General features: G+C 33.7%; 9 protein-coding genes across 9 annotated transcripts; all 9 read right to left on the bottom strand.

The window, feature by feature from the left end:
- On the bottom strand, positions 1-318 carry OCT59_010047 (uncharacterized protein; the record flags this gene model as incomplete). The annotated part of the gene is made up of 1 exon (XM_066132771.1): positions 1-318. The coding sequence occupies one exon, from the start codon at positions 316-318 to the stop codon at positions 1-3; it is 318 nt and encodes a 105-aa protein (XP_066000385.1).
- A 643-nt stretch (positions 319-961) lies between these two features.
- On the bottom strand, positions 962-1237 carry OCT59_010046 (uncharacterized protein; the record flags this gene model as incomplete). The annotated part of the gene is made up of 1 exon (XM_066132770.1): positions 962-1237. One exon carries the CDS (start codon positions 1235-1237, stop codon positions 962-964), a length of 276 nt encoding a protein of 91 aa, XP_066000384.1.
- Positions 1238-1295: 58 nt separating this feature from the next.
- Positions 1296-2005, bottom strand: OCT59_010045 (uncharacterized protein; the record flags this gene model as incomplete). The annotated part of the gene is made up of 2 exons (XM_066132769.1): positions 1296-1517; positions 1676-2005. 2 exons carry the CDS (start codon positions 2003-2005, stop codon positions 1296-1298), a joined length of 552 nt encoding a protein of 183 aa, XP_066000383.1.
- A 1235-nt stretch (positions 2006-3240) lies between these two features.
- Positions 3241-3582, bottom strand: OCT59_010044 (uncharacterized protein; the record flags this gene model as incomplete). The annotated part of the gene is made up of 1 exon (XM_066132768.1): positions 3241-3582. One exon carries the CDS (start codon positions 3580-3582, stop codon positions 3241-3243), a length of 342 nt encoding a protein of 113 aa, XP_066000382.1.
- Positions 3583-4122: 540 nt separating this feature from the next.
- OCT59_010043 (uncharacterized protein) lies at positions 4123-5685 on the bottom strand (the record flags this gene model as incomplete). The annotated part of the gene is made up of 2 exons (XM_066132767.1): positions 4123-4465; positions 5168-5685. The coding sequence occupies 2 exons, from the start codon at positions 5683-5685 to the stop codon at positions 4123-4125; spliced, it is 861 nt and encodes a 286-aa protein (XP_066000381.1).
- A 52-nt stretch (positions 5686-5737) lies between these two features.
- On the bottom strand, positions 5738-5959 carry OCT59_010042 (uncharacterized protein; the record flags this gene model as incomplete). The annotated part of the gene is made up of 1 exon (XM_066132766.1): positions 5738-5959. One exon carries the CDS (start codon positions 5957-5959, stop codon positions 5738-5740), a length of 222 nt encoding a protein of 73 aa, XP_066000380.1.
- Positions 5960-6158: 199 nt separating this feature from the next.
- OCT59_010041 (uncharacterized protein) lies at positions 6159-6410 on the bottom strand (the record flags this gene model as incomplete). The annotated part of the gene is made up of 1 exon (XM_066132765.1): positions 6159-6410. The coding sequence occupies one exon, from the start codon at positions 6408-6410 to the stop codon at positions 6159-6161; it is 252 nt and encodes an 83-aa protein (XP_066000379.1).
- Positions 6411-7534: 1124 nt separating this feature from the next.
- Positions 7535-7810, bottom strand: OCT59_010040 (uncharacterized protein; the record flags this gene model as incomplete). Its single annotated transcript, XM_066132764.1, has 1 exon — positions 7535-7810. The coding sequence occupies one exon, from the start codon at positions 7808-7810 to the stop codon at positions 7535-7537; it is 276 nt and encodes a 91-aa protein (XP_066000378.1).
- Positions 7811-9551: 1741 nt separating this feature from the next.
- Positions 9552-10079, bottom strand: OCT59_010039 (uncharacterized protein; the record flags this gene model as incomplete). The annotated part of the gene is made up of 1 exon (XM_066132763.1): positions 9552-10079. One exon carries the CDS (start codon positions 10077-10079, stop codon positions 9552-9554), a length of 528 nt encoding a protein of 175 aa, XP_066000377.1.
- Positions 10080-16045: the final 5966 nt, after the last annotated feature.

Here is a 16045-nt window from a genome sequence, read left to right as displayed (position 1 = left end):
CTATTCATATCTTTCTTCCAACGATGTGCCATTAAGGCGCTTCGCAGAGTTGGCAGGTACTGTTGCCACCAATTCTTGCTTATTATAGCAAACCTCTTCAGGAAAGGAATTATCTGTTTCCACATCCACCAATGGTTTCTCATGATACTCCGCAACTGAATTAAAGTTAGATGTACTATTGTCAGAAGGATTATCATTATACAACTGCTCTTTCACTGGTAAGGAAGCCTGTTCCACTATCGCAAGTCTGATCTCAAGCTCCTTATTTTTTTGCTCCAGTTCCTCAACTCTAACATCGCGTCTAGTATTCTCCTCCATAATCGCTTTAAAAGTTCAGCTTTTTCTGCCTCAAGCTCGGCATTCTTAGCCTCAAGTTCAACGATACGCTGTTTCAATACTTCAAGCTCGGATGACATGATTGATAAATTTTATACAAGAAGTGAAATATTCAAAAGTTAGTTAGTATATATATACATAGAGACTGTCATTTTACCAAAAGAAATAGGTTATAAAGTCACCAGATTTCCGAGACCGTGCGGTCCCGGAAAAATGCCAAGAAAAAAATATTTTATTAATACATGCGAAAAATAAATACAAATGTTCGGGACATTGCCCGTGATACATGACGCTTCTATATAAATGTCTAATGTATATCCCTACAGTCTAACTAACCACCTGACATTTACGTGACTTGGAAATTCGCCCTTCCTTCTTTACGAAATGTCTGTAAAATACATGATTATTAATTATAAGAAACTAGGATTACAAGTAATCGTTGTACAGGAATTTGTAAAATAAGAAATTCTTACACAATATATCCATCTAGCAATTGAGATAATTTGAGCTGTTCCTCGTCAAAAGCTTTCTCTTCTTTTTTGTATCCTCCCGGCTTGCCATCCCGAAGTCAATCAGGTATAGGGCACCTTTATCGTTAATTAAGATATTTTCCTCCCGAATATCATTATGGAGGATGCCATGTTTGTGGATTGCTTCCAATCCCTTTAATAGCCCTTGTCTTTTGCTGTTCCGTTATTTTTTTGTCGCTCAACATACTACCAACAATGGTTAAGCCGATAACGAAGCTCATGCCTCCTCCATAATATCCATAACAGACCAGCTTTGGGATATACTTGCCTTGAATATCAGCTAGATCTTTATAAATCTCGACTTCTTTTTGCATTTCTTCCAGGACATACGATGGAGCCTTCAATAAGTCTACACTCTTCAAAGCAATCATTTCGCCACAAAATTCGCATAGGAGCGTTTTTCCACTTCGTCCTTCACCTAGTATGCTCTTAAACTTGAAAGCTAAACTTTTGCTGGTTTACTTGGACGTTAGAAGATGATTGTTGATTCGAAAAGGTGCTGGAAGCCTGATTAGTTAATGAAGAGCTGGATGATGATTTTGAGTTTGATCGAAGAGTACGTGAATTATTATCCCCTTGAGCCGGCACTAGTACTTGAGGTTTAGGAGAGTTGGGATTCTCTTTCGCCTGTCGAGTTAGATAAGCATATGCCTTGAGAACTCCATGGAGATTCGGATTGTAGTGGAAGGGTTTTTGGATCTAGGGAGCTTCGTGTGTTCTTGGCATAGAAACCAGTGATTATCATAGGTGGTAAGAATACCGTATCTAAGTTCATTTTCTCACATATAATTATAGATTTGTTGAATTACATCCTTGCCCTTACTCGTATTATAAAACTCGGGAAATGTCTGTTCACCCATGTCTTCTAAAACATGCTTTCTTTTTGCCTCAATCACCAAGATCAATGAACCCACGAGATGACAGGTGAAATCCGGTATGCCAGGAGAAGTAGGTGGACGTTTTGAAAAATTATAATCTGATCCTATAAGCTTATTTAACATCAAACAAATGTTGATAGATATAGCAACGCGAACATCCTCTTCATTGACTATCTCTATATCTTGGTTAAATTGTGGCCTCTCGAATATCGGTTGTTGGTCGAAGCGGAATTGATTCACTTTATCAAAAAGTCGCCCCATAGTTGTACACTTGTCGGCGGGTCACCATTAACCTTTGTAGTGGTCTTCGATTTAGTACAGTCTGAGAATATGTTATGGGTGGTGGCAGGGTTGGGAAATGTACTGTACTGAGTTTTTTTAGTACAAGTACATTTTTTTATATAAATTACAGAGGTATTTTCAATCATATATACCTTAGTTTTAAGTGGTCCAGTGATTAGATTTCAATAAAATTAAGCTCATTAGATTCGTCTCAATGAGAGGAATTTAATAGTATTTATTTTATCATAAATGAATCAATATTGACAGAGTTAGCATTTGAAGTAACTTTATTAAATATATGGTATTTAAAATTTTAAGTACAATGTACTAACTGTACTGTACTGTACTGTACTGTACTGTACTGAAATTTTACCTTGTACACCATATTTTCCCAACCCTGGGTGGTGGAATACACGACAAAGCCTCTTCTAAGCTGAGAACTGGAAACGAATGCGTGTTAATATTACAAGGGCAAATGACGAAAAATTAGACTATACCAGACACTCCAGACACTTACGTGGCAATTTTACGATGACATGGATATGTTTTTTAGGAGGCGAAGTAGGCCAGTAATCCCCAATATCATTTATTGCCAACAGCTCGTCACTGTCCTGGAGTATTAGATTTCTTAATTGATCGTCCTGATCGCCAAGGATCGACACCTTCCATAGCTTGAGCTTGTCTGCAGGAAAATTATCGAACTCTGGTGCCTTTTCGTCTTAATAGCGTCATTGAGGTCACCAACAAGACTAATTCCTTCTATATGGACAGGGAAGGCGTTCGCGGTTGTATTTCCTTTGACGAGACATAGTAAAGTGATAGGCATGTTTTCAGCTTATATGATATTTTTTTGCGAAATGTTATTGGCTTAAAGTTTGGTATGTGAGGACAAGAGTTGAAAGAATTTTATTTGCGAAAAAAATACTGAGGCAGACTATATGTGAGAAATTATTCTGTTTTACAAGCCTGCCGTGTGATCAGCCACATTGCATTATAGGTGCAACAATCGCCTAATCACTGCGCCTCACCAATTGTGAAGACTCTTCTCCTGATATAGTGCGAAGCGCCTTTACGGCTAGTCCTGATATTTCATTACACGTGACCTGTTTCTCATAACGTTTGATAAAAATACTTTATTTATGAAATAAAAACGTTGCCGGAAGCCGGCTTACAATACATAAAAATTGCGACTATAGCGCTACATGACACTAAAATTATGGAGAATATACGGTGGCATGGAAGTGACCCGCTCGAGGTTGAAATTGATCATTAAAAAAATCAGAAATATAGGCTTGAGAGTTCATTGGTCTTTCGCTAACTGTTCTAGGATGGATCTGACGAATACTTAGAGAAAGATTAGAAAATTGTACCCCCAACAGGCCTAACTGGTTTAACCGGTTATGAATTGCAATTTCAAGTCCGCCAACCGTTCGACCTGTGTTGATTGTAATTGCTTGAGCTACTTGGTTGCTTGGAAGATCGAAGAGGTTTCCTATGGGAACGATAAGACAATTGAGAGTGATATCAATACCATCCCTATCATTGTTATCGGTCATTGTGTAGCGAATTTTCTAAATTTAAGAGCCCATAGTGAGTATTTTTTATGTCGTATTTCGCTCCCATACATAACTTCTATCATATACGCACCTTAAAATTTTTTGCGGAAAGTTGGCTGAACTTCCACATACTCCTACATGCTTTATATCTTGCTGGGAAAAAGTTAAGGAGATATGAGTCATGATTAACAATGTCGTATGGTGCCAAGAGTTCTATAAAAGCACATGCAAACGGAATTTTTAAACCTTTTCACATGGAGATCTACCGGAGAGACTATAGTTGGTTTTACGCCTGGCGATCTCGAAATTGCGAGTCCCTCGGCCCTCCATAACATATGCTTTTGCCGGCGCTATTTACTTTTAGAGCTGGTCCTGTGTTGCTTGTAGACATTCTTTCACATTTTCTCATGATTGTTTGGGAAAAAAATAGAGGTAGTAGTTAGCATGAATATATGCGAAAATTAATATGTTGCACAAGACCTATCTGATGATCCACTTATTTTTTGTCGCACAATCTGTGGCTCAGCAAATTCTTCCGAGCTAATGATCATTGTTCTGGACTATTGATCTAGCCAACCCTGGATCGGAATACCACTGGGAATTGTCTCGCATACTTAAATCTAAAAGGCCCTGAGCAAAAATATGTCTATTAGCGAAATTGGCCTGTCTAAGATAATCAGTAAATGCAGTAATAAAGTCGTTTGGGTTATCAGCCGTGCCCATAATCATTGGAGTAGTCTCGACATTGATATCTGGATTAAGTGAAACGAGCTGATCTATGGCTTCTTTGCTAATTTTATAACACCCTTCCAGATTAAGATATTTTAATTTGGGGCATGATCTAGCAATTTCTTCGATAGTTTTATCAGTAATTCCACAATAGCTAAGGTAGCATAGCGGACATGCTCATATCACCTTGCCGATCATTTGCTGATCACTAATTCCAGATTTTAAAAACTTATTGCAAAATCACAAATATTTTTCAAATAATGTGGCAAAAAAATAATGGAAATCTAAGTAAAAACACTAAATTATCATATGACTTTAATTATGTAATTATTAGCACAATTTTTAATAATATCATAAATATATTATTTGTATATGATAATTCACTAATTATTGCCGATTATCAGACAAAAATTGAAGTGCGAAAATGAATTTGCGAGTGCGAAACTTAAGAATTTGCACAAATATTCTTTATATTATGTAGAATCTATAAAAAAAAATAATGCAGTGATCTGATTCATAATGCAGGTTTTTTATTAGTAACATAATTAGTGAATAATTTCGTAAAATGAATAAATATATGCCAAATAATAATAAAAGCTAATAAAATTTAATACACAATAAATTAAAACTAAATTTAAGTTATTTGTGAAATTTGAGCATATATTATTATGTAAATTTTTTTAGCAACGGTATCATATTTATATTATGTGATAATTGAATAAATGATCAGCAAATGATCGACAAATGATCAGTCAGTATTGTGATAAAATAGGGATGTCCGCTATGCTAGCTAAGGTCAAGTTGTTAGAGCCCCAGGCAGGAGCAAATAACATTACAAATTATTATTTCAGAAAACCCTGTATGACCAGAAATATTTAGATATTCTAGTTTGTGGCATGAATTTGCGATTGCAGATAAACCTATATCGCTTTCTGATTTAAATCCGTGTAAAGCAGATATATTAAGATACTCCAAATTTGGGTATGATTTCGCTATTAGCTTTAGAGTTTTACCAATACGGTCGTCTGTACTTCCTTCGAAATCTAAATGAATTATATTTGGGAATGTGTGTACAATGCCTTTGATTTTTTTATTTGAAAGTGGATAGTAGTGTGATATTTTAAGATGAGTTAGTTTCGAGCTATAAACTGGTTTTCTTCCTCCTCCAGGTACTATTTTTAAAAATCTTTCCAATCGAATTTTATCATTTACTTCATTCCCCTTTAGCTCAATACGCCTCCATAGAATAGGAGCACCGCATCTGTACCACAATCGGGATACAAATAGAGCGGGATATAGTGACTTATCTATTGCTAAGAAATATAGAATTCGCTCTAATAGTTCCGGTAAATTAAAAATGCTTGAATGCGCCATAAATATTCTATTTTATATGTTGTATCTTTAAACAAAAAATAAAATTACGCGATCACTGCTCTGGGCTGGCTGGCTTAGAAGAACAATCATCTTTTTGCGCAAACTCTAGCTCTCGTGCCAATCTATCCAATGTTAATTTAAGACCAATTATATAGACTTCTTGTCGAAATTCAGGTGCAACCCCTGCTAGAAACACCTTTTTAATATTTTTATTCGCATCTTCTATAATATCATCTAAACTTTCCATATTGTGTAATTTGCTAGTAAACCCCATACTTTGTTATAGGAGCCTATATCCTTAATTAAAAAAATAATATTAATATATGCATAGTGACTTCCCTACCCGCTTGCTTGCTCATATGCCAGAAAAAATATATAACATTTCATCATCTGATCTTTCGCGATTCTTCTCTTGTTCACTGTTCTAGACTATGTTACAGTATATGAATTAAAATAACATCAGGCACATTCTCTTATATAGGATCATTCTCTACAAAATACAGCGTTTCATCATCATAATAAAGAATCTTGTTTATAAATTGTTTTATTCCGAATCCAAAAGGTCTATTATATTCTTTTGGGGCAAATCCTCCGTATGTATCTTTTTTAATGAAACCTAAAAATTCTGATTCTTCCCATTTATCTACATCCCACCATGGGACAACATTTTTAGCTATCTGCCGAATATTATATTTGACTATTTCTTTTTCCTGTCCTTCGAGCATTCCATTATGAAGTATATATCTTTCGATCTCTACCTGTTTTTTAGCTATTTCGGTTTCCCTTTCAATAAATTCCTCTGATACTACATTCCAATTAAAGGGTTCTCTTCTTCATGTCCCAATTTATAGTATTCTAGTACTTGTATCTTCCATCTTCGCCGAAACTCATGCTGGATTTTTTTATACCAAGTACTATTTATCCAGCAGAGCTTATCAAGAACCTCTAATGGAAGCTTTTGAATGATTATAGCAATTGTATCTGCTTTTTCGAGCGGGTTGTATGAATGCATTATATATCAAACGTAATGATTTACTTAACTAATGTTTTTTATTTCAATTGCTAATTTTCACCTATATTATTCTTTAGACGAAAAAATATCTTTATATAAAAGCTTTGCCAAAGACAACTAGATTGCCATTGCTTTGAACATCTGCTCTATTTCGTCATCTGATCTTTCGCGATTCTCCTCCCTAGCTATTAGATAATAAAGCTTATATAATAACTCTAAACTGCTATATAGATCATTATCTTCATACCTTTTGCGATAATTTTCTAGCCTTTCAGTATATGCTTCTTCCTTAAGGAACATTTTTACTGCAAGTGTCTTAATATAGTTGTTCGGATCCTTTCAGCTCGCAGTTTCTTTAGATAGTCTCCATAATTTTTCGCAAGATTATCATATTTTCTGCCCTTTCGCAAAGCAGTTTTTATGACTTTGACTTGCGCAAGTTCTATATCTTTATGATCTACCATTTTTGTATGTTTCTAATATAGCAATAGAAAAACTTTAATTAATAAAATTATATTCTTTGATAATTTTACCTCCAGAAAAAATATTTGTTATAAAGTCTCTATTCCTTGACTCGAAGTCTAACTTTCATAGCCCTTTCTTCTGCTTCCTCGAAGATATTCCAGATGCTACCAGGCGTTTGTATAATCCAATTCGCCAATGTCCATATGGGAGAGTTCGAATTCCATCAAGTAAGATTCAGCGCTTGTTATCATATGGATTCAGCCCTATCTTATTTACCCTCTCCAGATATATTTGATGATCATAACTTCAGAGGCCATACATATCATGCCGAGTTAGTTTCTTATTCCTAAGACATTCTAGAAATTTATCATGTCAAAGCTCTCTTTTGACCACGCATTTCTTAACACTCTTTGCCTTCTGGATGCCATGTTTCTTCTTAGATTCTTCTGAATCAGAATCATCAGGAGTTTTTGGATCATGACCTGCTGGAAGAACTGAATACATTTTTGGCTTTAAGCATACTGATTCGCCTATTGGATTTCCTTTTGTCTCATCCTTCATTAGAAACAAGTCTCCTGAATAGTTAAGATCGAAAATGTCTGGTCTTTCTGCTCGATCTTTATAGATATCCTCAGTTTCTATCCACATTATAAGCGAGTCTGTATCTGTATAAAGTAGACAGGTCTTATCTTCATAGCGAGGCTTTATGTAACTGTACCAAAAGTTGAACATCATAGCCTTGCTAATGTCAAGAATTGCCTGCCCTACATAGATTGGTTTGTTTAGAGTTACTGTACTTTTTAACATATGGACTGCTGTAATTCCCCCTTCGAATGCTTTAAAGCCTACATATAATAGTGAACTTGCTAAGTGCCTGATTTTTTTATCCTCTTCTGTTCGGAGTAGCTCTACTTTCATATGTTTACGGACATTCTCCATCTGTTTGCCGAAGACTGCATTATTTTTTAACTTATAATACATAACTCCAAACTCATCCCCAGTGGCCTTAGCTATTTTGCGTTTACGAATATTTTCCTCAATATATTCTTTCATCCATGGAGACTGCCAGAATTTTAATTCACCATGAATCTTTGTAACTTTCATCCCCAATTTCATGTATAACTGGAGTGCATGATAATGGACCACGTAGTTCTTTTTGGGATAAAGGGTTTGGACGAGCTTTTCTCCTGTTGTATATTTTCCACCCCCAACTTCTTTATCTTGCACTAATCTTTCATTATACAAGCTAAGCCATTCTTCTGGAACTATCTGCTTTTCTGGTGCTAAAGGATAATCTGCAAAGAAATCATGCAAATGCACTGGGGCTTCTAGATCAACTTCCAATGTATATCCTATTTCCGCATCTGGTGCAATGCTTTGTATGTCTGGAACCTCTTCTGGGCTTACTTTTCCCAATATTTCTGTAGGCATATATTGGGTCATCGCATCTGAATATAAAGCATTCTTATCCTCATATAATGTCCAAGTTGTAGGCTTACTAGAATTATAATCTGGACATTTCGGATTATTAGCTTTGGCATATCGGTGACTTGCCATTGTCATTCCTCTACAGATACCATTTTCAATTATCAGATATTCGTCCATATCTGTCATGAGCTTGAGTTCTGCCCCGCTACTTTTGTAAAGAGAATCATTAAACATTCCAGGTGCTGAAACATAATGAGAGGGATCTAAGCCATTATCTTTCAAGCACATGATAGTGTAGTTCATAAAAACATCCGCAAGTAAAAGTACATCTGTCTCAAGATAAAGATCATGATATTCTCCAAAGTTCTTCATCTCAAATATTTTCCATACCTTTTGAGCATGTTTATAATCCTCTTTACTAATATTTTGCTGACTAAGAAGTGAGTAGAAGTCCTTTCTAGGTGGGAGGCTTGTTCTGTCAAATTTTTCCCATGCATTTGTCCAGTCGTATGGGAAAACGCCCTTTTGAAAAAGAAGCTTAATCTTATCTATTAAATAGCCTTTCTCAGTAAAGTACCTAACAATTAGGGTAAATTTTTCGAGCTTTCCTCCTAGACATTCTACTAATTTATCTAATCCTATTCCCATATGCTGAAAGCTATCAAGAAATCGGAGCTGGCCAACATCCATGGCTTTGTACTTTTCTATATTCTCTGGGATGCAATTTAGCTTATCAGCCGTGAACTTGCTCACAACTTTTATAAGCGGATAAGAGTCATATCCCCGGAAATTATGACATATAAGAGGCACTTTAGTTTCGAAAGAGCCTATTTGCAATTTTTTGTTACAAGAGTCATGAGCTGGGCCTCAGTACTTTCCATTTATATGATCATGATCCTTTACTTTTCGATTAAGTGCACTTAAAGCTTCTCAATATCTTTTTCTGCGCTTTCTTTAATTTTTAATGTTCTTTTTCTATGCATGTTTCCCATTCTTTGATTTCTAATAAATTATGCTTTGCTTCTTCGAGTTTTTGTACTATCTCTTGTGCTAGTTTTAAAAAAGGTCCCTTGCAAATCCAGCATTCTGTCACCTCATTGTATGCTTTAAGATCTCCTGGTGCCATTATCATTTCTGCAGGCGCAGATAAGTCCTCCTGTATGTTTGCCAGCTTCTCCTCGATTTTTGTAATGAATCTTTCAAGTGCATCTGGACCTCTGTATAGATCATGACTCATAATCTCATAGTTAAGTGAACTATCCATATGAACAACTACATAACAATAGCCACACGGCTTGTGCATCTGTAATCTTTCGGTATGGGTTAACTTCGCCTTCTCTTCGGGAGCTAACTTTTCGGTTAACATTTCTAGATCCCAGAAAATGCGATATGGATTTGGTTGCATGCATTTATGATTATAAAAAGCTTTGACACTCCTATTCTTCACCGGCATTTGCGGCTGCGCATTGGCATTATTTGACCCTTGCATTTTGGCAAATGTTCATTGTATCTTATCTCTGAAGAGTATACATGAAGACAATAACGGCAGAGGTATTTTCGCCCTTTATGTTTGCTATGATTATATACTAGCTTATGTAAATCTTTGATAATACAGTAATGGCTTCTATCATCTTCTGTAATTACTAGAAGATTTATTTGCTTGTATTCATCTCCTCTTCTTTCTGTAACATAGCGAAAGTTAAGACATTTGTTTTGGTTGTGCCATTTATAGACACATAAACTGATTTCAGGATTATTTTCTTCGAACTTCTTATAAACTGGTGTTGAGACCGGCACTGGAATTGGGATGTCTTCTATATTAAATTCCTCCACGAAATCTCCATATAGCCGATGCGGATTTCTTTCTGGATGAACTTTAACTGGATGCAAAGCTCCTAGGACACACCATCCGAAGCACCAGTCATCATTATTTTGAATATTAATAATTCCGTTATTACGTTTTGGTATAGTTTCAGGTAAAGGTATATGGGCAGTAGGACAAATCAGATTGAAATCAGATATCTCTATACTAAATTCTTCTATATATTCTGGGTAAGCATTAGACATTTAGTATATTAGTTAGCTCTAACCGTCACGCTATTACTTGCTTATATAATTTTTTCTTTAATTATTTATTTCCTATGTACCTATTACTTTTCAATTATAGAAACCCTACTGAAGATAAGTATTTACAAGCTTTCCAAGCGGTTCTAGCTATCGCAAAACTGAAGCATTAACTAATTATTAATTAATCTTTTCGTATCTAGTAATAAAAAGTAGGATGATCAGTGAATATTCTTGCCCATTTCTCTGCAATACTGGAAAGGCTTGTGGAAATCCTTGCATTCGTCCTGAAGGATGCCGATTTCATTGGAAAGCTAAGAAATGAGTACCATGCTCTGATTGTGGTAAGCCTACAGCTTCTGCTTGTGGCCGATGCCCAGATCATGTTAGAGACTACTATGTTACCCAATACTATATTAGACTTCGATTAGAATTACTAGAAAGACTTCGATCAGAAATGCGAGAAAGAACTTTTGAGGAAATAATGGTTAGACATAGAGATGCACTTGCAAAGCTTAATATTTCTCTTTGTAAGAAATGCCTCCTTCCAATAAAACTAGAAGAGGAAGTATATTGTGATAGTTGCCGGTCAGAATAGGTAAAGCAAATAAATGGAAAGACCCTTTCAGCTAGCTTTATACCTTAATTTTAACCAGAATTTGAGTGACGGGCAGTCTAATGGGCTTTTCATTAGACTTGCTTTTTAGCCGGAGGCGCAGAGCATATTTTTTTTCGTTAAAGTTTTATAATTAATATGCTATTTGATAAGTTAACTCCTGCGCAGAATCCATTCTTGACTAAAGAAAAGTTGGGACAATTCCACAGATTTTTCTGGGCAGATATGATCGAAAAGACTTCTCAAGACATATCTAGGGCAAATCATCGAAAGCAATGGGAAAGCATATTTCCCTCGATAGTTGCTTGATAGTTGCTTGATAGTAGCGGGAAAGTGCTTCTAGGACTGAAGGCGCAGTATAAATTCAGTCTGCATTATTCTGGCCAGAAGTTTGGACATAATAATTCAGCATTCAAGCTGGCCTGAAACTGGTGAACTAATAGAACCTCACTGACTTCCTACCAGTTCCATAACAGTTTCATGACAGTTCCATGACAGCTCTAGGATACTACCAGGTCGCTACCATGGTGCTAACTTGGATCCTTCAGATCATGTGTTCTAAAGATCAGATGACCTGGAAGAGTTGGGACAAAAATTTTTGCTAGGTGTCGTAGAAATTGTTCCTAATATACATGTTTCGTATGACTTATTCTGGGAGAGTTGGGACAATTTTTCGTATGACTTATTCTGGGAAGAGTTGGAACAATTTTTCATATGACTTATTCTGGAAAGAGTTGGAACAATTTTTCGTATGACTTATTTCTTCCGTATGATTTAAAATAATATATGCTAGTTAAGGAGCTAGCTTGCATAGAATCCTTTTCTGATATATTTTTTTGTATGATTTATTATGGAAAAGTTGGGACTGATTTTTTTGCATAACTTATTATGGGGAATTGAGACAGAAATTTCATATGATTTATTTTTTTCGTATGACTTATTTTTTTTTCGTACGACTTAATATAAAAATATGTTATTTAATGAGCTAGCTTGCATAGAACGGTTCCCTGATATATTATTTTTTCGTATGGTTTAATAAATATAATGAAAAGTTAATATAGAAATTAAGATTTTAGAGTTAATAGAAGCTTTTCTAATATAATAATAAAAATCGATATACTTTCTGAAGTTGGAGAATCCATACAGAATTAAGAAATATAATATCGAAATTAAGATTCTAGAACTGCTAGAAGCTCTTCTAATATAATAAGAAAAATCAATATTATTTTTAACGTTCTGTGACCTGTACACACAATGTTTCAGTGGGGCCAGACCTTCGGTCCTTAAACCCCCACTTTCACATTGTGTAAAGCCTTTACAAGCTCAAAACTCTAATATTGGAAGTGCGCTAATCATCATATGCCATTAAATACTATTTTTCATAAAACCATTAAAAGTTTATTTTGCACTAATATATTATTAGAGTAAGTATATATTTGTTGCTAAATTAACGGCATTATTTACTATATTTCTTAAGGCATTTTGTTTAATCAATAATTCCTCTTTCATAGCTTGAAAGATAACAGAAAAGGTGGTAATGTATTTCAACAGAGAAATAGTAAGAAAATTAAAGATTTTTCCAGATAAGCTGTTAGACATTTTGATAAAAATACGTAGTTTATTAGACTGTTTAGCTTGATGAAAAATAAAATCAATAGCGAAATAACAAATAATCGTAAATTCTATATACAGGCCTTTTATTTATATGCTCCATTTATGTCTTCTCTGAGCCTGAATTCATTTGAAGCAGAAGAGTATGCAATAGACATTGCAACAGACTTTTGCACTAAACTTTTGTGTTAAAGAATAAAGGTATGTGGAATGTGCATTGAAGATCTTAACAAATACAAAAGCATTTAATAGGGATAATGCATGTACTTTTTTTCACCTAATCGCTTAATACTAAAACCTGATAATATTATATAAATATGTTCAGCTCAGAATATAATAGAAATAGTGGTCTTAAAGGGTCTACCAAATATAAATGCCATGCTATTTCAATAAATGTTTGCAAGAAAAAATTTGAAATATTTTGGGAGATCAATTTATATGTGAAATTATTGTTGTACAAGTATAATTTTACAAATGATTTGCGAAGTGTCATTCTAACTGATATTTTTTAATTTTTATTTATCTATTAGAAAAACAATAAATATACTCCTCATATGGTGAGATTAATTTGGCTGGATTAATTATTCCAATATATTTTGAGTAACTTTTTCTAAATAAACTATAAAACTCATTGCAAGTTTTAGCATACTCTTTTTGTGTTTCAGGATTTTTTACCATCTGATTATATCTAAGTATACCTAAGAATTTCTTTCTATCAGGAGTACTATTATTCCTTACCACCTCCCAAACTTGTTTTGCTGAAAATTCAGGTCTCTTCTTGTAATTCCTGTAAGCTTGCTGGATAACTGTTGTATAAAAATTCTCAAAGTTATAATGATAGTAGTATTTAGAAATCAAAAATCTCCAAGATCGCTTCATTGATCTCCCTGAACTTGAAAAATACTTTATTAAAATAGTTATAACCAAATTTTTGTAATTTTAATGAAATTTTAATTAGGTAAATCAGATTTTTTATTCAACAGGTAATACATTTCACAATTATACTAGGTGATCATACAAGCAGATTATATAGCGCAAAAAAAATAAAGTTATGTTTGGCTAAATATAGTTGAGATATATAATATTAATAATATTCAGTTGAAAGATATTAAGTCTATCTCCTGCACAGAATCAAAATATGCTTCAACATCAATCAAGACCTGGTTTTTTTCAAATCTATTATGGGCTAAAATCTCTGGTGCACTTATACTACATCGCATAATGTATCTCTTAAAGCCACTCATTAATACAACAAGCTTTAGTGATAAAGGAAGAAGGTTGTGACTGGCTTATCCATTCAAGATTCCCTTTAGAAATCATATCTCTAATATTGGCCAGATTTTTTTCTAAAAGAAGTTAGCTTGAGAAAGTATTGCTCATATAAATATTTTTTTATTTCGTTATAAATATAGTAAGGCTTGCTAGGCATAGTGTTTACATTACTTTGCATTTTATGCTTTTACCTGATACGTTGAATCCTATTTGATATATTTTCCAATCACATCTCAATATCTCATATTGACGGATTGCCTTCTTTGTGAAATAGCAAGATGGAGGATTATTTTTCAGCTTTATATAATCTTTGAAGCTCATATCACAATATTTATTTCCAGTACAATTTGTACGCCAATGCTTATCCATAAAGAATGCATAGAAATACTTATACCCACTTTTTAATTTGAATTAGACAGGCTGATTACAAGAATAACATATTCCTATATTTATTCCAAACCAAACATCACACTAATATAATAAATATGTTTGTTTTCTACTAGTTATGATAAGATATCTCTTATTAGAATAAGTCAAAAGATGATTTTTTCTATATTCCATTAATGTGTTCCAAATTCGATCCTTCCAATCTGATGGAGTTTTATTTTCACGTATTCTAGAAAGATCATAATAATATGTGAATCAGTTACACTTAAATGTACAAAGGGGTCAGAATATACCATATTTATCAATTTTAGTTATTTATTGATTTATAGAATTTACACAGCAATTTTTATCAATTTATAGCTAATTTAGTAAGATTATATTATACTAAATCCAAATTCATTTTTATTCGATTATAAGCATGTTGGGAATTTATATAGGGTCATATCTCGGCTAAGCTAATTTTATATTTACTATCTTTGTAACTGTAATGATTAACGCAGCTTAATTTAAATCAGTTTGTGATATGATATACTGTATATTGTATCACACGAGATTTCTTCTAGTTTTTCGCCAGTTTCTCGATAGTTCTAGAAGTATTCCAGAAGTTGGTGAGTTTCTATAAATCATGCAAATCAGATACATCTTTTCTTGATTATACTAGCTAAGCCACCATTATCATTTGACTAATAGAATAAAAAAGTAATATCAGTTGTATATGTTTAAAAATTCAAAATAAAAGTGATCAGTTTACCTAGGTAAACACCCAAATATTTATTATAGTTTTGTAAAGCAATACATGAGAAAAAGGGATTGACTAAGAAAAAATGAAAGTAAAAAATCCTAATACTAGTGATGAGGGTGTTCTGAGTCGAAACAGTGTCACATGAGTACATGACTGTGGTGCAATAATAACAGCTAATCCTTGACGTTTTTTATGATATATGCAACTTCTGGTCTAGTTAGATCTGAAAACTGGATGCAGTAAAGGATTTGATATGATGAATCTTATCTTTATCAATCACATGCGCATGATAAATTATCATGCTGATCATTGTAAATTTACTAACTTTATTGCAGTACATTAAGAAAAAATTATTATAAATCTCTATAATATATACAGTTACATCAGAAAGTATTGCCCGATTTAAAAATAATGCCAAAATTGGCAAAACTTTATTAATTCTCATTAAAATTTACATAAAAAATAACTTTTAAAATGGCTAATAATGTGTTAGCCCTACTTTTGCTTCTAATATTGCATTGATTTGTTGTGGCATTGAGGCAACAACATCTTCAAAAATGGAGCAGTCCAAATTTTTCCATTCTTCACTTAGTGCAACTTTAAGTTCACCCACAGTTCTAGAAAAGACCTCCTAACTCTGGATATTGTCTTTTAACTGCTTTCAAATATTCTCTATTAGATTTAAATCAGAGGAATTGGCCGGCCAATCAATAATTTTTCTTTAACCAATCTTCTTTAACCAATCTTTAGTTATTTTTACAAT

Source organism: Rhizophagus irregularis, chromosome 18 (genome assembly GCF_026210795.1).
Source record: "Rhizophagus irregularis chromosome 18, complete sequence".
Taxonomy (NCBI): Eukaryota; Fungi; Glomeromycota; class Glomeromycetes; order Glomerales; family Glomeraceae; genus Rhizophagus; species Rhizophagus irregularis.
This window is presented reverse-complemented; position numbering and strand designations above follow the sequence as displayed.